This window comes from Vulpes lagopus, chromosome 6, assembly GCF_018345385.1.
Source record: "Vulpes lagopus strain Blue_001 chromosome 6, ASM1834538v1, whole genome shotgun sequence".
NCBI classification, from domain to species: Eukaryota; Metazoa; Chordata; class Mammalia; order Carnivora; family Canidae; genus Vulpes; species Vulpes lagopus.
In genome coordinates, this window is record NC_054829.1 from 46,787,980 (window position 1) to 46,811,915 (window position 23,936).

At 41.7% G+C, this 23,936-nt stretch overlaps 1 protein-coding gene across 3 annotated transcripts in view; it reads left to right on the forward strand.

Annotated features, from left to right (window-relative positions):
* Positions 1-23,936, forward strand: part of CDKL1 (cyclin dependent kinase like 1) — a 56,417-nt gene that overhangs the window by 29,987 nt on the left and 2,494 nt on the right. For all 3 annotated transcript variants that reach the window (XM_041757737.1, XM_041757736.1, XM_041757738.1), the window contains 7 exons: positions 321-442; positions 12,005-12,077; positions 14,494-14,584; positions 15,193-15,393; positions 17,986-18,068; positions 21,259-21,315; positions 22,542-22,697. In XM_041757737.1, the coding sequence (XP_041613671.1) occupies positions 321-442; positions 12,005-12,077; positions 14,494-14,584; positions 15,193-15,393; positions 17,986-18,068; positions 21,259-21,315; positions 22,542-22,697 (783 nt within the window). The remainder of the gene's footprint in view (positions 1-320; positions 443-12,004; positions 12,078-14,493; positions 14,585-15,192; positions 15,394-17,985; positions 18,069-21,258; positions 21,316-22,541; positions 22,698-23,936) is intronic.

Sequence of the window (23,936 nt, forward strand, 5' to 3'; positions counted from 1 at the left end):
AGGAGATTCGGGGACACCTCCTTAGGAAGGGACATTTGATCTGAGCCTTACAGGGTAAGTTTGCATTAACTAAAAATCACCCTGTTTCCGGACTTCTTATCTCTCTCTTTGCCTTCACCATCCGTCTGGGTGAAGCTGTCATCATTTATAAGCTGCTAATGAGCAGCTCCTTAAGAGAAGTATGATCATTGTCTACAGTCTCCTTCAACCCAAGGCAAGAAACTCCCTAAAGGACGAACAGCCCTCTTTTTCTTGGATCAGAATTAGAGAAAGCCAGACTTCACAGCCTCAGCTTAGCATCTTGTTTTTTGTATTTTCAGCAACTCAAACATCCCAACCTCGTGAACCTTCTCGAAGTCTTCAGAAGGAAGCGGAAGCTTCACCTGGTGTTTGAGTACTGTGACCACACGGTTCTCCATGAGCTGGATAGACACCAAAGAGGGTGAGTAATCATTCCTTACACATGAAACACAGCACCACACACCAGGGTTTAAGATTTGCAATGGCTCTTTTGCAGACCAGGCAAGAGCAGCCAGTGTTTGCACAGCATTCTCTGCTGCTGGGCTTGACAGCGGAAGAGTTACTGAAAAGGTTGGGAATGAGATCATAACTCATCATATTCACAAAAAAAGCAGCAACATTGTTAGGTTGAACTTGGTTTCTTTGTTATATTATCTGTGTCTCTGAGAAAGAAAAGGAAGACTATTAGTTAGTCATGCCTGATTAGGGAGTTGTAAGGACTTGGAGACTGAAAGCAAGAGTCCAAAGACAACAGCCAACAGGAGGTTTAGGCTAGTACAAACGTGGCATTTCACTCAGAGCGATCCGGATATCTGGTCTGCTGTATTGATCAGGAATTCTTTGGTGACAAGTGATAAGAATCCACTGAGGCAAGGGTAAGTGAAAAAAGAATGTGGCAGGAAGGATGGGCAGATTCTGGAGGTTCTGATGATCTTATCACACATCCTTTTGTAGCACATGCAGCTGCTTTGTGTGTATTACAAGAAGGCTTGGTAAGCAGACAGGTTTGTCTGGGAAAAAAAAGGGGGTGGTAGTGTGTGTGTCCTTTTCTCTGGTGAGCAGAGCATAGGCTAGATTTTGGTGCCTACCCACGCCTCCTCAGCTGGATGTTTCAAAGGCAGAGCACCATCAGTGGTGGATTTTTTTTCTCTCTCTCTTCTCTCTTCTGGCTTCATTCTACCTTGCAGATGAGTCTTATAAGGAGGATTTGGGATTTGCAAGTATCATGTGATGGAAGGAAAAAATTGAACTAGGAAGCATGGCCATAGGCCATGTAGCCCTGGGTAGCCCTGTGTAGCCCTTCTACAGGGAAGTAGGACTTCTAGCCCTACTAGAGGAAAGTCCTAGAAGAATGTAGCATCTGCTACAAAGTTCAGTGGAAGACTTACTGCTTCAGGTTCAGGCTATGCAGCTTACCCCTGGGACCAATCACTGTGGCCAGATGGAGAGGCTAGAATGATTAGCAGGCCCTGGAAGATATAATTCAAAGTGGGGTCAAAGATCACCCTGGAGGAAGTGGCCTTTGAGTTGAATGGTGAGGAGGCTTAAAACAAGTGAGCAGAGAAGGATATCTCATCCTTTCCTTTTACTGGGCTCCTGGGAGCCCAGCTTTGGCTGGGGATAATACGCAGAGTGGCGTTGGATATCAGAGGGGTAGAATGGCACCCCATTCCTGCTTACATTCACACTCCAGTGACTGGAAGCTGTGGCTCTTTCAACAATGCTTTCGAGCCCTGACCAAGAGCTTCCTCTTTGCCTGTGGTGGTACTCATATGATCAGCCATGATATCCAGGCAAATAGGATTAAAGTGTCTTGTGGTTTGTAAGTGACCATGGCATAGGCTTTTGGTATTAATTTACACTGCCAGAGAGGGCCAAGAGAACAGGCATCTCCCTTCAGAAAGTCACTGATACAGAGAAATCATGTTCAAAGGAGAAAACATTTAATATGTTGATATTTGCTCATTTGACATCTTGCAACTGACACTTAAATTAAACCTATTAGTATAAATTATTCCTGGCTATGTGGTACTAGGAAGATGTTGCAGGTAGTCTGATTAATCGTCTTAGATTGAGTCACTTGGAAAATACTTAGAAACACTGATTAATGGGGGGGCTGAAGGCAGGTGAGAGTGAGTAGTTTTCTGGCATATACTTTGAGCAAAAGGAAAAAAGGACAAGGTGAGGAGTGATTAGAGTTTTGAAAGCAGGTTTTTTTGTTTGTTTGTTTTGTTTTGTTTTGTTTTGTTTTTTTAACTCACTGGCTAGAATATGTGATATAGTTCCAGGAAATAGAAACTGCTTTAAAATGGAGGTGGGTAAGGGAAATGGAAGACCAGTAGATATGTATGTGGTTAAGTATAAGAAACATTTCCAAATGACAATATGCCATAGTTTGTCAAATATAAGATTGACCTACGGAATGCTAATCAATGAGCAAAATTGAAAAATAAGATTTATTCTAAGCCAGATTATATTCATTTATTTTGAAGTTTAAGGGTTTTTGTTGTTGTTGTTAGTTTGTTTTAAAAATAAAAGTTACTTTCCATTATACTATTTGGCAATTCTCCAAACTATTTTAAATGCTATTTCGAATTTTTGCTTGTCATTGTTAAGGAATAAATGTCATTAAACCATATCAATTAATGATTTTGAAATTCATACGAACATTTTTTTTTTCAATTAAAGAATCTCATACTATAAAATAGCACTTTGTGGGACGCCTGGGTGGTTGGACATCTGCGTTCAGCTCAGGGAGTGATCTTGCGGTCCTGGGATTGAGTCCCACATCGAGCTCCTTGTGTGCCTGCTTCTCCTTCTGCCTGTGTCTCTGCCTCCCTTTCCCTCTCTCTCTATCTCTCATAAATAAATAAATAATAAATAAATAAATAAATTAATTAATTAAATAAAATAACACTTTGTAAGCACATTCCCAGTAAAAGTGGGTTGGTGTCACATGTGTGACTTTTGGCAAGTTGCTTCCAGGCACTCTGACCTGTGAAAATGAGTTTAGGACCAGATAGAGTTGAAGGGGACTTCCAGGTCTGTGATGGTGTGAATTGTGGATGTGATACCCTAATGGTTAGAAGACTGCTGTTCTCCTCAGCCTCTGTTAAACAACATCAACAAAGGAGAGTGTGCTGATGCCACTGTTTTCCCATCCTGGGGTCAGGTGAGGTCCTCCATAGGGTGGTACACTTGGCCCGAGAATGTCCTGTGATTACTTTATTCGTGTATTTCTGAGTACATACATTTCTAAAATACAGAGTGGATCATGCCAGTCCTCTGCGTAAAATCCTGTAATCAGAAGGTAAAATGGCGGGCTCATGGTGAGTGGCTGTCAGGGATGAAGATAGGTATACATGGAAGCAGATTTTAAAATCAGTTTCTCTTCAAATCATCTTCTTTCACACCACCTGCTAAGCATCCTGATTCACCATGGCATTAGCAGCAGTAAAATGGGCACTATCAAACAGAACTATCCAGAAACATTTATTTCCAATTCAAAATGGAGCTGTATATTGTGTTTGTCATAAATCCACGTATTCTCCTCTACCAGATAACTATGATTGCAAAGTAGAGCTTTGCTTTGACATCTGATGGCAGGACGATAGTAGGCTACTACCCTTCTGTGGTGGTACAGATACACCTCAGATACAACTCATATGACTTTGTGTGGTGACTCTTTTAGCTGACACTGAGGAGTCAGGAGTTCCTTTCTCTAACATCCATCTCATCTTCTGGGATTGTTTCCATTACATACCCCATTTGCACAGGAAACTATAAAATCTTCAAGGCCAAGAGCTGGGTCTTCCTCCCCTGTGTATCCCCAGCATCTCGTAGCTTAATTCTTGGCACTTGGTACAGCCCCAGTACTTGTTGTGGAATGACCAAGTTAGCAAACCAATAAACTGATACTTACAAAATGATTTTGAAGAAGTGTAATAATAATAATACTGTTTTGATGATTTTTCCTTTTAAGATAGTTATGTTAATTAAAAACTCTAAAACCAGCAGCCCTGGTGGCTTAGCGGTTTAGCGCCGCCTTCAGTCCAGGCGTGATCCTGGAGACCCGGAATCGAGTCCCACATCAGGCTCCCTGCATGGAGCCTGCTTCTCCCTCTGCATGTGTCTCTGCCTCTCTCTCTCTCTCTGTCTGTGTCTGTCGTGAATAAATAAATACAATCTTTAAAAAAAATAAAAATAAAACTCTAAAACCTAATATTGTCAAAGGGAATTATCCGTACACTGCTGTAGCACCCTGTCCAGAGGGCAGTGTGCTATCATGTATTAAAAGCCTTAGACATAATCTCAGACTAAGTGATCCTACTGCTAACAATTTACCATGAGAAAATAATTGAGGACATGCATGAAGGTTTAGTTGTAAAAGTGTTTATTGTTAAAGGATTTTTAATGTCATTTTTTAATTAAAAAATTGTTGTAAATAAGCTGTACACCCAACATGGAGCTTCAACTCATGACCCTGAGATCAAGAGTTGCATGCTCTACTGACTGATACAGCCAAGCACACTGTTAAAGGATTTTTTTATGGTTAAAACATTGGACACAACTGAAATGTCCAATAATAGAGGATTGGTTAAGTGAATTATGGCATATCTTTACAATGGAATACAGTGGGGCCACTAAGAATCATGCTTATAGATAAAACATATTTTGAAATAGAAAAATGTTCATGAGTAATTGCAAAATGAATAAAAATGCTATAATAAAAATGTATTCGTTTTCATAGAATTTATATATAGATAGAAAAAAGAAAAATAATACACTATTAATATCTTAATAGTGATACTGTTGAGTTTTCATTGTAATAGATATTCTTTATTTTATGTATTTTATATCTCCTCCATGTTCCATTTATCACTATAGTAATGTTTTAATTAGTAAAATAATAAAAATAATTCTTGCCAAATCAGACTCAAAGATCTGTCTACTTTGAATCTGAAATGGACGCTAATTCATCTCTTTATTATCATGTTTGTCATTTCTTGAACTCTTTTAGAAAGCTTTTGGAGAAGATTCAAATTCATGTCGCTACTAATAAGCAAGTTTGTGCCCCAAGATATATATCCTGCTACAGTGACATAAATATATATCCTTATAATTCCCAGTGCTGTGCTCATATTGTTTGTATTTGCTCTCAAAACAAATGTATTTCCATTCCTTATCTTCTGCAGAACTTAATACACTTTGTACTTATTATTCTTTCAACTGCTGGTCTCTCCTCTGTCAAAGTTTGGTAAATGACTAAGTTTCCATATTCCCTCCTCATTTTTCTACTCCTCTGTAAGTGCTACCAGACACAATACTGATTCTTTTCCATTACCCCTGGGTCTGCCTCTGACTCTAATACAGTTTGTGCAAAGAACATCTGGTGGGAAAAGGCTACTACTGCATATTTTCAGTTTTGGGCAGTGGAATTCCACAAATTTTATAAAAACACTAAAAATCTCTCCTTTTTATGGGTGCCTGGGTGGCTCATTTGGTTAAGTGTCTGCCTTCAGCTCAGGTCATGATCCCAGGGTCCTGGGGTTGAGCCCTGTATCTAACAAGGATTCTGCTCCTCCCTCTCTCTCCCTCTGCTGCTCCTCACCTTGAGCTCTCTCTAATAAATAAATAAAATCTTTTAAAAAATAAAAATAAAAATCTCTTTTTAGACCGAAAGTGACATACTGTTTGTTTCAATGATGTTTCAAGCAACACAGGAACATAAAAATAAAATAAACAGGCTGAGAAATTGTTTTCTAATTATTTTTCTTTACATATCTGTATTTAAATGGATTGAACTCTACCTCATAAGTTATGCATTTTTTATTTTTATTTATTTATTTTTTAAGATTTTATTTATTTATTCATGAGAGACACATAGAGAGAGAGGCAGAGACACAGGCAGAGGGAGAAGCAGGCCCCATGCAGGGAGCCTGATGTGGGACTCGATCCCAGGTCTCCAGGATCACGCCCTGGGCTGAAGGCAGGCGCTAAACCACTGAGCCACCAAGGCTGCCCCAGTTAGGCATTTTTTAAAGTGTATTCAGGAGCTGTGTCCCGATTCTAAACATCAACTTTTGTATTTTTTTAAATGGCTGCATGGCATTCCACTATACAAAAATACCACAATTTCTTTATTCAATCCCCCACTGATAAATATTTAGATTGTTTCTAGATTTTCTCTATTACTAACAAGACTACAATGAACAACCACTGGCATAAATATTTCTATCGATAAATTCCTAAGAACATATTATTTCTCTAGGAGCTTGGTCAGTCCTTGCTTCCCCATCTTTGTTGTAGCCTTGTGTAGAAATAAAGCTTTGATAATGTTGTTTGGCTTCTTGTACTGTCTCACATTAGAAGAGCAGTAGCTGGAAGGATGGCTGAAGTGTTAAGAATGCTGGAAAAGATCTATGTTCTTTCTTCATCGTCTCTCCCATCTCTCATGTATCTGATGATATTTTTAAAAATGAGTTTGATCTCTTCATTATCATACAGCAGTTGTTTATGTTTCTCTCATTTCAATTTTATTATTAGGACATTAGGGTCACAGTATAACCTTTACTCAAAATCTTGGAAGGGAGAGACAGAAGATTACTTTCTGAGAGTCATTTTGTGAAACCAACACATCAGGGCAGAGGTAAACTTACATCAGGCAAAGCAAAACATGGCTTCCGGTTTGTTAGATTGGACTGATTGTATATGTTTTCTCTAATGTCAAGACCCTCCCAATTTGGGGATGGATGTAAGTAAGGAGCTCAGCCTAATGACAACAACCCAATTGCCTACTTTCCCTCATCCTGAATTTTACTTATACCATTCTGATTATAACTTGACTTTGTTTATGGAACAGCCTACAAGGAAAGCATGAGCTGGTATGTGAACATGAATGTGGACTCTTCCAAAGCTTTTGTTAGTTAAATATTTTCATATTTATTTGAGACAGTATAAGGCAGAGGGCATGGTGATGACTTCAACATCACCCTGCAACATGTTGAGCAGCCCTCAACATGCCTGCTCTTGCATCATGCTATTCCAATCTGGATGGGTTGTTTTCAGTGCCTGGAATGTCCTTATCATATGCCATCTCCCTTCCCCGTCCTCCTGGACATTCCCATCACTTCCCTCTTGTGTGTCAGATGTCCAGTTTTCTCTGTTTCCAATAATCTTCTTTTATAGTTTACTTCTTTTTGGTGGGGTGCATGCTCCAAGGGCTTCCTGAGAAACAGTGTAGGAGAGGTTTAAAAGAGAGGTAGATTGAGACCTTGCACTTGCATTTTAAAAAAACCTTTATTTTTTCTTCCAATCTGACCAATACTTTGTTTGGGTAGAGGTTGTATGTTTGTGTTTTGGTAAAATATAATATGCCTTCAAAATTTTGAAGGCATTTTTTTAAGTGCTTTCTATCTTCCAGTGTTAGGAAGTCTGTTGCCGTTCTATTTTCCACTCCTTTATGAAGTCCTGTTTCTTTTTTTAAATTTCCTGAAGCTCAGGGAACACTCTTTGTTCACAGAATTCTGAATTATAAAAATCATGAGCCTTACTTTTCATCTTTTATGCTGGCACTTGGTGAGCCCCTTCTACCCAAGAAGGAAAATTTTGAGCTATTACTGATGTCCTATCCTTTAGTTTCTCTATTTTCTTGTTCTGGGCCTTCTATTATCTGGATTCTGGATTCTGACTGGTCCTCTTGCTTTTTTATAGTATCTTGTTCTTATTTCATGGATGCAACAGCTTTCCTTTTCTCTCTGAGAATACTCATGTTTTTCTTTTCTTTTTTCTTTTCTTTTTTTTACAATCTTGAGGTCTTTTATTTTCTTTACATTTATCATGCCATGAATTCATGGGGAATGGGTTCCAGCAATTCAGACTCCGTTCCATTAGTTCTCATGAAGTGTGCTTCTCTGGGTGGGGCAGGCTGGTGCTTCTGTTGAACCCAAGTAACTTTCTCTTTGGCTTCCTTCTTTTTCTGATCATTTTCCTTCATACATTTCAGGAAGCAGTCTTGGATTTTTGAGTATTTAATGTGCTCAATGCGTACATTAATTCTCTTGGCAAGAATTTGCCCTTAACTTGTTTATTTACAACAATGCCAACAGCATACTGAGGAACATTGTAGACTCTTCTAGTTTTGCCGTGGTAACATTTGTGTGGTATTCCTTTTTGAACACTGCTCATTCCCCAGATGTCCACAATATCATCTTTCTTGCAGATTCACACGTATGTGGCCAAAGGAACAATTCCATGTTTTTAAAAGGCCTAGAAAACATATAGTGGGTACCTCTCTTTCCCTTTGTGTTGGTCATTTTGGCAAATTACTGGAAGATGGCAGTTCTGGCTGAAAGGATGTTTTTTTTAAAAAAAATTTATTTATTTATTCATGATAAAGAGAGAGAGAGAGAGAGAGAGAGAGAGAGGCAGAGACACAGGCAGAGCAGGCTCCATGCTGGGAGCCTGACGTGGGACTCGATCCTGGGACTCCAGGATCATGCCCTGGGCCGAAGGCAGGTGCTGAACTGTTGAGCCACCCAGGGATCCCCTGTTTTTCTTTTTTAATGCTCTCTTCACTATCCATTGTTTCTATTTCTTTTAAGTTGCTTTTTTCTGTTGGTTTTGGCCTTTACCTTTCTCATTTGAGGCTTCTCTTGGGCATCATATAGTCTCTGGTTGTCTGCCCATGGTTAAGAGTAGGGTGCTGTTGGAAGCTCTGGGCTTCACTGTGGGGTTATCTGGCTGGTTCATTTGATGGGTACCCCAATGTCAGAATTTTCAGATCTTTCCTCCTGAGCTTCCCCAAAAAAAGTCTTCCAGTATTTTCCTTGGAAAGTGAAGTCTGACTGCCAACTTTGTCAGAAGGTAGTGAGGGAAAAAGGCTGGGGAGTCTCAGCATTAGTATGTATGTACATAATCATTTAATCCTCCATTTTTGGAACAGTACTCACTATCTCAGCTATACCAAATGTCCTCTATGCTACACTCTTCAGAAAACAAAACTCTAGCCTTCTACTAGGTAGGGGAAGGAGTGTTCCCTATTGGAATAAAATGGGGGAAGGGATCTAGGGATTTGATGGTTTCCAAAACAGATTTTCTACACTCCCCCTTTGCTCCCACTTCCATAGTGATCTTGGTGGCCAGTTTCTGCACCTTTGGAGGATTCTTTGGAATAAATGGGTTGCTCTTCCACTTTCTCCTCTTCTGGCTTAGCTTTCAGCTTTCCAGAATCTGTTGCCAGTTTTCATTCATCTACCTGTTTTCCAGATTCCAAATGTGTTGCTGTTACCTCTTCTCCTGTTCTCTCTGGCCATGTAGGTTTTGTCTTGAGAAAAAAATCTGTCAGTGTATTTATAGTCAGTTTTGGAAAGGGAGTGAAATTAGATGGGTTTGTTCAGCCCAGCGTCTTAATCCAGAAGTCCTTGAAACACTTTCTTCTGTTGGCCTCAGTGACACTGTTTTCCTGAGTGTCACTGTGTTTTCCTCCAGGCTCAACCCTAGTCTCTTGCTGAATCTCTCTCTACTTTCTGACCTCTACCTGTTGTAGGGCCTCAGGACTTTGACCTTCTCTTTTTTTTCTGTATTCACTCCTTACGTGGTTTCATCCAGTCCTTGGGCTCCAAATGCCATCCATATGTTTAGGCTTCCCATATTTATATTTCCAGCCTTACCTTCCTTGTGAATTCAGAACTGCCTACCCAGGATATCCTTTGGATGTTCAATAAGCATCTCAATATATCTACCCTTCCCTTCTCAAAACCAGCTCTTCCCTCAGCATTCTCCTCAGGAAAGGGACCCACCATGGACCAGCTACTCAAGCTAAAACCTTGGCATCATTCCTTGATTCCTCTCTGTCTCTCGTATTCAATCTCTTGGAAAATCCTGAAGACTATACTTTTAAAATATAGCCCCAATCTTGGCCCTTCTCACCACTGTAACCACTACTTCAGTTGTTGACTTAAGCAGAGAAGCTTTCTGGAGCACCCTGTGTAAGAAGGTGCCCTTTCTGGCACAGTAGCCTCTGTACGTATGTGTATATCCAATTCCAGCCCAACACCACAGAACAGATTCTATTTTTTTTTCCTTCCCATATTCGTAACTCCCTTCTTCAGCAGCCAAAAAACTTGGCTCCAATCATCATCATCAGCAGCTAAAAAGGATCTTAGAGATAACGTCTGAGGCCCTGGCATTTCAAAGAACCCGGGTAATAAAGAAGTGAAATGAGCAGCTAACTCAGGATGACACTAGGTGGTTTTGATGTTTGAGGATTGTGTAATAATGAGCTCAGCCTTAGAGAAGGATTAATAATATGCTATTATAATTTACTTTTAAATGCTCCTTTTGCATAATTTCTTTTGGGAAATGTTTTTAGAGTCTAATGTGGCCCGGCACTGATAACCTTAAATTAATGTTTAAGTCACTAAATAATCAAAATATGTTCCTTTTCTTTTATGGACAAGAAGTGGAGGCTGGGGGAAACATTTTCCCTAAAATGTGCCTCATCTTAGTTGCATTTTTCTAGGCCTTCTTTCTAAACAGGTAAGTTTTCCTAGCATTGTACCTATGTGGCACTAAGACATGGGAGAGAATTTGGAAAGAAGCAAATTCAAGCCTAGGGATGTGGTTCTGGACCAGAAACGTCCCAGCTCTTCTTCCTGGCAGTGGCCTCTTTGTTTCCTCCATGTTGGCCCATCCTCTGTTCAAGCGTCCTCTGATCTTCTTGAAAGGATTTCCTGAACATCTGGTCTGTGACAACAGTGGCCTTGTAGCCCCTTCCCAGAGCCTAGAAGTGACTTGTTTTGGTCACTTTAACACAACTACCCAAGAGCTTCCTCCCTGGTTTACTTATTAGTTCTGCCTGAGGACCACAACACCATTGTTTAATGTTTATTTCATAAAAACAGTAAGTCCAGCTGGTGGGTGGGGGGTTCTAAAAATACTCTGTCGTCATTTCACTCATTGCTCAATATATTTTTTAAATGCTCCCAGAAGAGGTACCTTTTCCTTTAAAAAAGATTTTATTTATTTATTTGACAGAGAGAGTGTGTGTGTACAAACAGGGGGAGGGGTAGAGAGAGAAGGAGAAGTAGACTCTTCACTGAGCAGTGCCTGACCAGGGCTCAATCCCAGGACCCTGAGATCATGTCTTGAGCTGATGGCAGATGCTTACTTAACCAACTGAGCCACCCAGCTGCCCCAAGGTGCCTTTTTCTAATTCACGTGAAGGATCTGCTAGGGCTATTGGTTACCTAGGTTATATAAGCTGAGTGTCGGGGAAGAAGTGCTGGGAGCAGTGGCACCAAGTTTAGACACTGCGAGCGAAGACAGAGCAGAAAGATGGGGAGTGAGATGCACCTAGCTATCAGAGAGAAGCAGTGTGGGGAAAGAACCAAGATGCCCATGTAAATTTTAAATTATTATTCACTTTTGTTACGTGGTGTGCAATGTAGACCTCTATCAGCAGTAAAATCTTTCATTACCTAAAAAATTGCTGCCTGGAGAGTCTGGAGAAACCATGTGCCCATGCATGAAAGATGAATTCTGTCTCAAGGCATTAGTTTGGGCAACTTGGAAAAAAAGAAAAAGAAAAAATAGCAACATCTTTTATACTATCTATTAACTAACTTTCCATCAATGAAAAGCTTCTTGTGGAAATGAAGCTCAAATTAGCAGGTGGGTTTCCGATGGCATCACAGGTGTTTGAGGTAGGTGGACATAAATACTTGTGGAAACCCCATGAGTCTTCATGGTCTCTTCCTGTAGAAGGAGATGTTTGTATTGCTGTTGTATTTACCTCACCATCCCTAGAGCCCAGCAGTATGCTGAGCCCATGTTCTTTACACTCCGGACCTGCTCTGTGCCTTAGATGACTGGATGGATATGTCACTATTTAAGCTTGTCTTACTTTCTTTTTTCTATTTTTGAGCTGAATTCCATGGCTACACTAAAGAATGTGTTTGTGTCGCTTCTTTATTTTTATTAGGGTACCAGAACATCTTGTGAAGAACATAACTTGGCAGACATTGCAAGCTGTGAATTTTTGCCATAAACACGATGTAAGTCTCATGATCATCCTTGAAAAATCAGAAAGCTGCCTTTTAGCTGAGGTAGAGCCTTTGTACAAAATTTATATCCTCCTTTTGTGGATATATGTTTTCACTCAAATCTTCAGAAGCCTGGTTGTGGTCAGTAGAGGCTAAAAATACCAATCTAGCCATTCTTGTTCAGGTTACATAAAAGATGTGTTTTTATGATTTTAAGGAAGAAGTTACAGATTTATACTGATGAGCAACTACTCAGATTTAAAGTAGAATCCCATTCGCTTGAATTCTGTATTGGTCTGGGACTGTCAAGATGCTCTGGAATTTGGGAGGGGAACCCCAGGTGGCTCATGCCTTTTGAGTTGCAGTAGGTGGAGTCCCAAGCACTATGCTCAAATGTTAGTGTCTGTGTTGGTGAGATATGAGCACCATGTCTGGAGCAAAGCAGCCCAGTGGACACCTCTGATACTCCTGGCTATAGCGAGGCTGGGTAGGAGGCACAGCAAGCTGCTACCCATGAGATGAGTTGCCACAGATACTGGGAAGGTGGCTGCTCCCTCCAGTACAACACTGCCCACTCCCTGCACACAGAAGCTAGATTCCAATATTAGAGCTTCATTTTGGCCACCAGGGCAGCTTGCCTGCAGTGTGTCATCTTATCTACTGCCAGGGTCAATTTAGCTGGTGGGGCTAAATCCCCTGCCCTGGGCTGTTCTAAATGATTTTTTCCTGAAGCTGCCTCCTGAGAAGTAGAAAATATGAAAGTAGCCAGCACTTCTCCCTAGTGAGCCTCAACCTAGCTGAAGGCTACCATCCTGGTCAAAATGCATGGATTCTAGGGAATGTGGACACCTTACATTGCTATTTATAGCAAGTGAAGGTTAGCACTTTCCTGAAAGCAGGTTTTAGGATGCAGGAGCAAGAGAGACCTTATAAAGGCCCTAGTGAAGAAAATCAGATACAACACATACCACTCACTGTTCCTGGAGAGTCCCTGAAGCTCTGGTCAGCCACATGTACTGATGTTGGGGAGGATGCAGAAACCTATGTAGAATTCTCAGAACAGAATTGGAACACATTCTAGCTTGCAAGTACTTCTGACCATCTGTCATCGTGATATTCATGGGTGTACCCGTTTATAGTAGTATGTGAAGCCAGTGGTAAAAGAATGGCGATCTCAGAGCCATTAATTGCTGAGAACCAGATAGATAGTAAAAAAAATAATTCAGAAATTGTCTCTCCCTCAAATTTTCCAGAGTAATACTCATGGGGAAACACTGTCACTGATCTCCCACCCTGGAAGTCCTTTGGAGGGAGAAAAGTAGGCCAAGCCCAAGAAGAACCTCTGTCCTCTCTCCAAATTCTAGAAAGTCAAGAATACCCCAGGGTTTTAGCTGCAAGCTGAAGAGGGTCTCTCAGATTCCAGCAGGATCCAACATTCTTCTCCAGAGAGGAAAACGCTTAGAAGAAGGAGTATTAGGAACCCCGAACAGGATTTTGACCCAAATGTTGTTTTTATGTAATCTTTAATTAGGTTGTTGATTTGTTCTTTGCCAAGAGAATTGTTATTTAATAAGAAAATCATGTGAAGAGTCATAAACTTTCTTCTAACATTAGCCTGTTAAACAATGTCAGCTGTGGTTTGGAAACCACAGGTGACTGGAGTCTAAATTATGGAATGGGGGCCACATCCCGCGGGGGTGGACGTAGTTCTAAGAACACTTGTGTGTGGGACAGAGCTGACATCTAGCGACTCTCCCCAGAGGTTAAGCACTGCCTACTCTGTTTATCTTGTCAGGACGAATGTCAAGAGCTGGAAGGGAGGTCTCTTGGCAAGCTCCTGGTTCCCGCCCTTCTCTTCCCTAGCTTATCTCAGCAGGCCCAGGGCTTGTCCTGTTTACCAGGCGGACCGTGTTCTGTTCTCACTTAAACAACTGATCTGTGAATTCTGCTTATGCATCAACTTGCAGCTCCTGCAGCCATGATGCAGGCCTCGCCCAGAGTCTTTCACATTTTCCCTTTCATCTAGGGTTACCAGAGTACGTACAAGCAAGCACCAGTTAAATCTGAATTTCAGATAAACCATCATAATTTTTTGGTATAAACATGTCACGAAAACTTCATGGGGGTATACTTATACTAAAACCTTACTTGTTTATCGGGCTACCCTACTTTCATTTTTTTCCATTCTTCCTTTTTTGGTCCTTTTTGGGCCCTTTAGGAATTTGGGATGATTCGGGCTATAATGAATATGGTACTAGATTAATTTTAGGCTGCAAAATAGCAAAAATAGCCAAAAAAATTTTATCCAAAAGACCAGTAAGAGGTTTTAATGATTTCTCAAATGTCTGTGAAATATTCATGAGTTCATAATCCCGTATATTATAGTTGCTCCTTGATAATCTGTTTTTGTTTTGATTTTTATGACTAGTGCATACATAGAGATGTGAAGCCAGAAAATATCCTCATCACAAAACATTCAGTGATTAAGCTTTGTGACTTTGGATTTGCCCGACTTTTGAGTAAGTATTGATGTTTCCTTAAGTAATTGTAAAAGACAGAAAGATCCTTTATATGAGAAAGGCTCTAGATGCTATAGAATGCTACTTTTTATATATTTTGGGCTTGAGCTTGCCCTAAATTACAATTTGTAATTACTGAAAATATGTAGATACATATAGTGTTTTAAAAATGTATGCTATATGTAAATTATGCCACAGGAAAGTGGTTATTAAAAAGTATATTATTCTCCTGGTTTCTACCTTTTTTTTTTCTCTCACTAAGATAGCACTTCTCAGAAGTACTATTTTAGAAGAGTGGTTTTCAACTTTGGCTGCGGATTAGAATCAACTGGGGAAACTATAAGCTGTAACTATAAAAACTATACTGATACCTCCCCAGACTCTCCCCCAAAATTTCTTGTTTCACTGGGCTGAAAGGGGCCCAAGCATTAGTAATTTAACAAATACTGTATTCCAACTGATTTTGATGTGCAACCAGTATTGAGAAACCGTTGATTTAGAAAAGCCATAAGATGGGACACAAGCTTGATTTCTTAGGTCTTCCCCCCCCTCTCAGTTTTGATTCCAGTCTTCCATTGTTCTATTTTCCATGTGCCATCACTGGCCAGCTGGACCCAGTGACTACTACACAGACTACGTGGCTACTAGGTGGTACCGCTCCCCAGAACTATTGGTGGGGGACACACAGTATGGCCCCCCAGTAGATGTTTGGGCAATTGGCTGTGTCTTTGCTGAGCTGCTGTCAGGGGTACCTCTGTGGCCAGGAAAATCAGATGTGGATCAGCTCTATCTGATTCGGAAAACCTTGGGTAAGTAGTGTTTTTGTCATGCCTTTTGGGAAACTGAATAGTTTTACCCATGTCGATATAGGACAGAGCCAAGTTCCCAGTCTCATTCAATGCTATTTACAGTTACGAAGGAGGGGTACTCTAGGAGCCTTACTTAAATAATTTCATTAAAGGTGTCCACATTTGGGGGCACCTTACTGGCTCAGTCTGTAGAACACATGACTCTTGATCTCAGGGTTGTGAATTTGAGCCTGGAGTTGGGCATAGAGATTACTTTTAAAAAGTGTTCACATTTGTTTTAATAAAAAGAATTTTAACGATTGTGAGTTCATACTAATTGTCCAAAAGGACACAAGGTTCTCTCTTCAGTATAGTTTGGATCAAGTTAAACTCTGAATAATAATCATAGCAACAATAAAAGCTTACATTTCTGTAAGGGCTTAGCAGTTTACAGAATGCAACTGTGTTGTATTTCATTTGTTATGATATAGTAGTTCATTCTTTGGAGATCCTTCCCACTAGCCTGCCAGGCTACATTGCATCATTCAGATGCTATAGAAGAAGATTCTAAAACCTTCTATGTGTCAGGAAGAAAGGCTGGATCTTCTGGTGTCAACTATTGTCTTTCTATTCTTGCCATATGATGGGGGAGGGAAGAGGAGAAGAGAGACTTGGAGAGGGATCGATGAAAAGACGTATATATAAGCAGTGACTGCTCCCTTCAAAAGTCAGGGAGTTTAGGGACGCCTAAGTGGTTCAGTTGGTTAAGCATCTGCCTTTGGATCAGGTCATGATCCCGGGTCCTGGAGTGAGCCCCACATTGGGCCCCCTGCTCAGTGGGGAGTCTGCTTCTCCCTTTCCCTCTGCCCCTCCCCCTCCCCTTGCTCATGTGCTTGCGGTCCTATTCTCTCTCTCTCTCTCTCAAAAAAAAAAAAAAAAAAAAAAAAAGCCTAAAAAAAGGGAGTTAAGTTACTACTCCCCAGTTTAAAGCAAACTTCCTCCTCTAAGCTCTTGCAGCACCTGCCCTCACCCTGTCTTGTCTTGTGCTTTTATCTCCCAAAGATCCTGTCAGCTACCTGAGGATGAGCTAATGTCTTACTTTCTATACATCCTCCACCAGTGTCTGCACACAGTAAGCTGTAAGTCTTTGCTGACAGGTTTTTTGAGTGACCTGTAAGGCACCTTGGAGCACTTCCAGGTGCAATCAGCATTCCTTTGCTGTTTCCGCCAATGATTTTAGGGCACCTTCTTCATGTCCCCGCTTCCAGCACTCTGGTAGAAGAAAGTTGTGTGTTTTGTTTTTTTTTTAAGATTTTATTTATTTATTCATGAGAGACAGAAAGAGAGAGGCAGAAACTTAGGTAGAGGGATAAGCAGGCTCCCTGCAGGGAGCCCAATGTGGGACTCGATCCCAGGACTCTGGGATCACGCCCTGAACCAAAGGCAGATGCTCAACCACTAAGCCACCAAGGTGTCCCTGATGGAAGAAAGTTATTAAGGTACAAGCAGTGTGCTCATGATGAAGCTCACTGAGATCAAGGGCAAGGCAAGAGAGAGTATATTTTGGCCGCTTGTACAAAATAGAGCAAGACAGCAGCTTTTAGATTTCAGTGAAAGATATAGTTCCAAAACCAATCAGTAAAATTAGGCCATTTGATATCCTGAGATAGGAACTCCAGTCCAGTTACAGCATTTCCAGGGCTCTGGTTGGGAGGTTTGGGTTGTTCACTTTGTTTTGGCAAGAGTGCCTGGGTGTGCCTTATTCTCTGAACAAAATTGCTCTTCACGTGTAATACCTCTAGAATTTTACACAAGGGTGATTTTAGCTGATTTGGCTGAAAGGTGAGCCTCACATATGTAATCCCCCAGAATATAGGAATCCCTATTTTGTTTCATTGAATCAAATTGTAACTAGTTTCTAAGCAGATAAAATGGGATTTCCAAGTGATTACTATCTGATGAAACAAGAAAAGGTGGTTCCAATTTGGAAATGTATTCCTTCTAGCTAGATCTTCCATGACTGACTGAGTAACCCTTCCTTCCTTCCTTCCTTCCTTCCTTCCTTCCTTCCTTCCCTCCTACCCTCCTTCCCTCGATTCCTCCATCCCTCCTCCTTCTCTCCTTTCATCCCTCTTCCTTCCTTCCTCTCTTCTTCTTTACCCCACTTCTTTCCTCATTTATTGATAGGCACCATTCTAAGTGCTAGGCCAAAACACTTTCATATCGATCCATCCAAATTCAATTAATATGATTTTGCTTTGTAGTTGTTGCATTTTTGCTATTTTTTAAAACAGGCATTATTTTATTTGTGTGTGTGTATATGTGCCTCTGAGCCATTTGGAATCCTCAAATACCCTGTGAGTCCCTGAAGGGCAAGAAGCTCTTGACTCCAGTGTCCATGCATGCTGCCTCCTGTCCACCTGACACAGTGCTCAGTCCCCTGAGGTCTCAGCACATGCTGTGGGGGGCTGCCTCAGTGCCTCCGTCTGCCTGGAAGGGCAGACTACAGCCTTAATTGGTTGTAGATACAGAAACAGCACCGATGGAGGGGAACCATAGGTCTGCACTTGCTAACTGATCTCACTTTATCCACCTCTTTCTTCTTGTCCAAAGGAGATCTCATTCCTAGGCACCAACAAGTATTTAGCATGAATCAGTACTTCAGTGGGGTGAAAATTCCAGACCCTGAAGATATGGTGAGTGACCCACTTGGGAAAGAGCTCTACCTGTTGGGGCCAAGGTTACCAGGGTGTGTAAGTGGTGACCATTCTCGTTACCTGGGGAGTTGCAGGGCTAGCTAGGCTTTGGTAGTTATTCACTGGCCTGAGCCCCGTGGCCCACTCTGCCTTGGAAGGTCAGTCTCAGAGTGAGAAAGAATGGTGGGGAAAATTGGCTCAAAGACCATTGCCTCCAGTGAGAATATAGAAGTTGCTGATAGCAGAGGCACCTGGGTGGCTCAGTGGTTGAGCATGTCTGCCTTTGGCTCAGGTCATGATCCCGGGGTCCTGGAATCGAGCCCTGCATCTGCATGTCTGCCTCTCTCTGTGTGTCTCTCATGAATGAATAAATTTAAAAAAAAAGAAGAAGAAGAAGAAATTGCTGATAGCAGAGGCTAGCCAGCATGTGGGACAGAAATGCAGAAATGCAGACCTGCTTGCTCTAACCTCCTTTGTTCTTCATCATTTCCAGCAGTTGAAGCAAGGCAGCTCACACAATGACTTATCCAGGAAAATCCAGCATTGCCCAAGTGCCCCACTCCACTGTGCTCTTACTGCCCAGACCATGACAGGAAACAGTGATGAACTTTCATGGCCAGCCTCATTTGGGTACCTGTCCTCTATAAGACACATTATGTCTTTATGAGAAAACACTCAATTTTTTTAAAACTAAAAAATTTAAAATGTGCATTCTCTTAACCCACTTTCAAGAATTTATTGCAGTGAAACCATTAGGGGCATAAATATGTGGTATTCTTCAATAGAAATTATTTCCTTTAGTGTTCCATCAGCAGGGGATTCATTAAGTAAGTTATGGTATATTCTTACAATAGAAATACCACATAGCCAGTACAAATAATTAGATTTATTTGTATTCATCTGAAAAAAAAGTTCCCAATGTATTGTTAAGTTAAAAAAAAAGGCTATAAAATAGTATATATAATTTGACAACATATTAACAAATGTTTGATAAATACACAATTCATGTATACATGTATTTACATATATAAATAAAAAAATAACATGGCAACTTCTGGAAAATCATGCAAAGCTTTTAACATTTGTGAAATAAATGGTTGCCAGGATATAGACCAAAATATTAACACTGGGTATCTCTTTGTGGTGTGTTTTCTTTCTTTCCTTATGTTTTTAAAATATTTTTTGAATGTCTTCGAATGAGGCTGTATTATAATCAAAAATATTTCAGAACATAATTAAGATTTGTGAAGTCATGAGTTTCTACTGTCTAAGGAGGGTACTTTTGAATTGAAACTAAGCCTCCCGTTGCTCGGTTTCCAGATGGAAGTTCTGTCAAGTTCCATTCAAGCTCTCTGTTCGCTCAGCCTCTTGGCTTGTCCCACAGTTGGAGGCTTTCACCCTCCCCACTGCCTCCTTCCCCTACACCACTAGGAATAGGAAAAGTGGGTCATGCTGGGAGTATGCTGGGCCAGAGAGGCAGGAATGACACCTGGCATATGGGAGGTGACCCAGCTGGCTCCCTTGTGACCTGGACATTCCCATTTCCACACTAAATATCCCTTAGTGATTTCCTGTTCTCTCGTCTACCAGTGAAGACTCAGAAACAACCCAGGCTTCATCCATGTAAAAAGCTTCCCAAGGTTTCCCAGAGGTTGTCCTGCAGGGGATTTCCTGTTGACAGAAACACAGGAAGAAGCAGTGCGGGGGCTGCCTGCCTTGAACATCTGTGCCTGAGGCCCTCTGCCGGTCGCTCACCCTGCTAGAGGGAGGCCTGCTGGCTTCTGGCACCGGGAAACCGGCTAAGCAGGCAGGATGGCCTCATATCACAGCCAACCAGCCGGCCTCATCCCAGGCCTTGTTGCTGAGACAGCAGAGCACAGTGTCAGCAGTGTCATGTCAATCCCCCAGCAGTGCTCAGATTTAACACAGAAATAGCAAGAGAAATATGTAAGATAAGGGGGTGGGGGTTGGAGGAGAAGGCTACTCTCAAGGTTCTCATACAAATCTGCTGTAGGATTTTTTTTTTTCCTGGTGATCTTAGGGAGCTCCAAAACAGAGGCTCTTAACTCTTACCCTCATCAGTGATTAGTAAGTGCACCCTCAGAATTTGGTTGTTGGGGGCTGGTTCCCTGTGCAGAATAACTCTGTGCATAGCACCCAGAGTCATATTTCGTTAGATGAGCCTGGCCAGTTACTCTGGCCAGGACTCACAACTGCCATCTTTTCATACATACAGTGCACTCCAGCTGCCCTCCTTAATTAGCCTCTGTTAGTGGCATATCTCTATGTGGCCTGTCCATCCGCCTGACATTGAGCATTCCTCCTGCTTTATAGTGCTTGTGATTCCTGATTGTCTCCAGCATGTGACTGGAGCAAAATAGCCTTATATGGCCAAAGGGAGATTGACAAATGTCTGCCCTGGAGACTCTTTTAAAAACAGTAGGATGAACAGGGAAACAGCAGGCTCTTGTGGGAGGAGGAAATAGTGTTTATTCCAGAAAAACCTAGAAGCATCTGTTCACCTAAGTAGGGAAAAAAAATCTATTTTGAAGCTTCCTTTATGTAACTGTCAATAAATGCAAAAATTAGCTCTTTTAAACTTTTTTTTTTTTAATTTATGGTAAGTCACACAGAGAGAGAGAGAGAGAGGCAGAGACATAGGCAGAGGGAGAAGCAGGCTCCATGCACCGGGAGCCCGACGTGGGATTCGATCCTGGGTCTCCAGGATCTCGCCCTGGGCCAAAGGCAGGCGCTAAACCGCCGCGCCACCCAGGGATCCCTAGGAGCTCTTTTAAATGCCAATATAAATACCAAAAATTATTCTGAGGAAAGGCAAGTTACATAAATGGAGGCAGAATAAAGGAAATAACAGTTGCTACACAAAGTGAATTTCCTTCTTTCATTAATGTTCTATCATAATTAGCTACCTGTGTCAGTTCTCCAGGAAGTGAAGGGAGCGGTGAGGAGGAACATTAGAAGAGAAATTTGGAGGTGGAGAGAGAAGGAGCTTGTGAAACAGGCATAGGAGGTTGTTTCAGCTGGGAGGTAGGTGGGCAGAGGGTGGAGGAGGCAAGAAAGGTGGTGCCAGGAAGATGCTTCTCTCACTCAGAAGACATTCAGTCTGAGGTCACCTTATCTTTGAACACATACTGTAAATAAAACCCCTTTTCTTTTCTTCTTTTTAAAACAGGAACCACTTGAATTAAAATTTCCAAACATCTCTTATCCTGCCCTCGGGCTCTTGAAGGTAAAATCATAGCTTCTAACAGACCAGGAAGCACACAGTAGCTGGTGTCACTGGGGAGTCTGAATGATTTATGTCAGTTTCCACGAATGGAAAAGTGTTCCTTTTAGAATTCTCCTTCTCCTTTGAAAAGTGGACTTTCAATTTTTGTTCACATTCAGTTATAAGGAAAACATCTGTAGGCGTTTTCCACTTTAAATAAACCCAACGCTCTGTATTTGAAGTCTAAGTTTGCAGAAAATAGAAATTTCAGAGGGTAGTACTTGCTTTATTTACCAAGGGATCCTTTTCTTCAAAAACTGTTGGCCATAGGATCCATTTAAATAGCCATCCCCCCTAGTATATTTGAAGTTGGTTTTGATTTTAAAACTGCAATTTAAAAAAAAAAAAACTGCAATTTTCAGATATATATAGCTCTTATGTAAAGTCGAGTACCAAGTAAAACACGTGCAAGTTACAATCCATGTTCCATCCGTTTCAAACTGTATATTTACCAATGCCTTTATAATATAATTTTTAAAATTGAGACAGTTCCTTGGGGTATGTAATTGTGAGATTTAATCTATCCAAGTATGAGCCCTACGGCCTACTTAATGACAAAGCAAATGGTTAAGAATGATGTAATATAAAGGCATGTATATTATGCCTCTCATTCCACGCATGCATATATATCCTGTAATGCATAGGCTATTTCTGGAAGAATATACCAGAGAAAAAGGTGTAGCTGAATCTAGAAAGGGGAACGGGAAGAACTAGAGTGGTGAGGAGGCTTTGCTGTGTTCTGTATGAATTTTATTTTTACCACATGTAGGTATTATTTTTTAAAATAAAAACCCTAATTAAAAAAAAACAAAAACCCTAATTTTTACAAAGTATGTACAAGGGACCAAACTGGTTAAGTGGATTATTCCAGTTGGATGCTGAGACAAGCTCAAAAATCATCTCCTACTCCCTCAGGGCAGAGCACCAACTGCCTCCACAACAGAACTGCCTCCTGGGGAAAAGGATTTTTTTGTTACCATTTCTAGAAACTATTTACTTATTGTGTGGTTACCCATTTAGGACTATTTGTGGGAGGAACTGAAATCATAATTGGTGTGTTTTTCCTACTTTCCCCCCTTCCTGTTCCCACCTGGAGGGCTTGATCTGTCAAAGAAGAAGAAAAACGATCTGAATAAGTTAATACAATTTTAAAGAAGTAAGAATGGGGACTTCCTCTGTCCTTTCAGGGCTGTCTCCACATGAATCCTGCTGAGAGGCTGACGTGTGAACAGCTGTTGCAGCACCCGTATTTTGACAGCATGAGAGAAACGGGGGATTCGGCCAAAGAACTTGACAGACCCACAAGGAAGACCCAACGACAGAGCCGAAAGCACCTGCCTGGGGTAAAAGTGCGGCGCTGCTTTACAGAAGCCCCCGGGCTGCTGTTTCGAGTGGTCTCACGTCTGCACCTCTCCTTGAGGTGGCGGCGGCGGCTTGCAGCTCCAGCACCCCCGTCCCAGCGAGGACAAAGGGCGCCAGACGCACCTGCCTCCGAGGCCCGTGTCGCTCGGTCCCGAAGGCGCCCTTGCCCGGCTCGGAGCCGCTCAGAGCGGCCGGGGCGCCTGAGCACAGGTCTCAGGCAGGTCCACGGGCGTGGGTCCCACTGAGCGTGCTCTTTGTACTTTGGAGAATGAAATCCGATTTGTCCCCGGCAGCTCGCTGTCGTCACGTTCACTTTCAGTGTTGGCCGACCTCCTAGGGTCATCCCCAAATGGGACCGTTTCGCCCCCAGTCTTCTAATCGGCAGCCTTGGCTGGGCAGGTGCAGCGAGCAGTGCTCTGGGTGATACCAGCAGGACAGCCTATCTTACAGGAGAGCATCCACGCTGCCCACGGCAGCCCGTGGAGAAACGTGACTGGTATGAAGTCCTGTTGTAAGCCCATAGCTGTAGTAACTGAGAATGGACTGAGATGAGTTGGCTACTCCTGGTCCCTTCTGGATCTGCTTAGGTAGCCCTTCCTCTATAAATGATTTTTCCCTTGGCAGCCCCCCCACGCAGCGTGCTGAATGGCATCTGGGGGATATGTATGTGAAGTTTGGAGGAAAGAAGAGGATAGACAATCTGACGGATCAGGGGCAGCATGAACTGTGGGGTCCTAAGATAGACCTGAGTTACAAAATTAAGAAAGCTTTGTTTTATTCTCAGTCATGTATGACCCAGGTAGCAATACAGGCCAGAATAGACAATGGCCCCCAACGCCAGAGTTACCACTTAGCTTGCTGTTCCTTTGTGTTCAAGAGTAAAGGGTCTTGGTGGGAATATTTCTACTTGAAAGAAGGGAAACCCACTAGTTGATGTCTTGCATATAGGACTGGAAGGATACAACTGTTTGAAATGCTAAAAAGTAACTGCTTTTCAGATACCTAAGGCCATGTAGTATAATTATATTTCTTTTTATGTTCTCCTTATTTTCATTTGACACTGACAATAAATGCAAACATTTTCTGGGAGCACAGGGGGAACAGTTTTGCCTTTTTAACTAAAGGGAAAGGGGGCAAATTGCTGAAGTGTTCCAGGCATCAGTTTTCTTTGCTTCTCAGACCAAGCATTGCTTTAAATGATCCCTCAGGTCCCAGCAGGC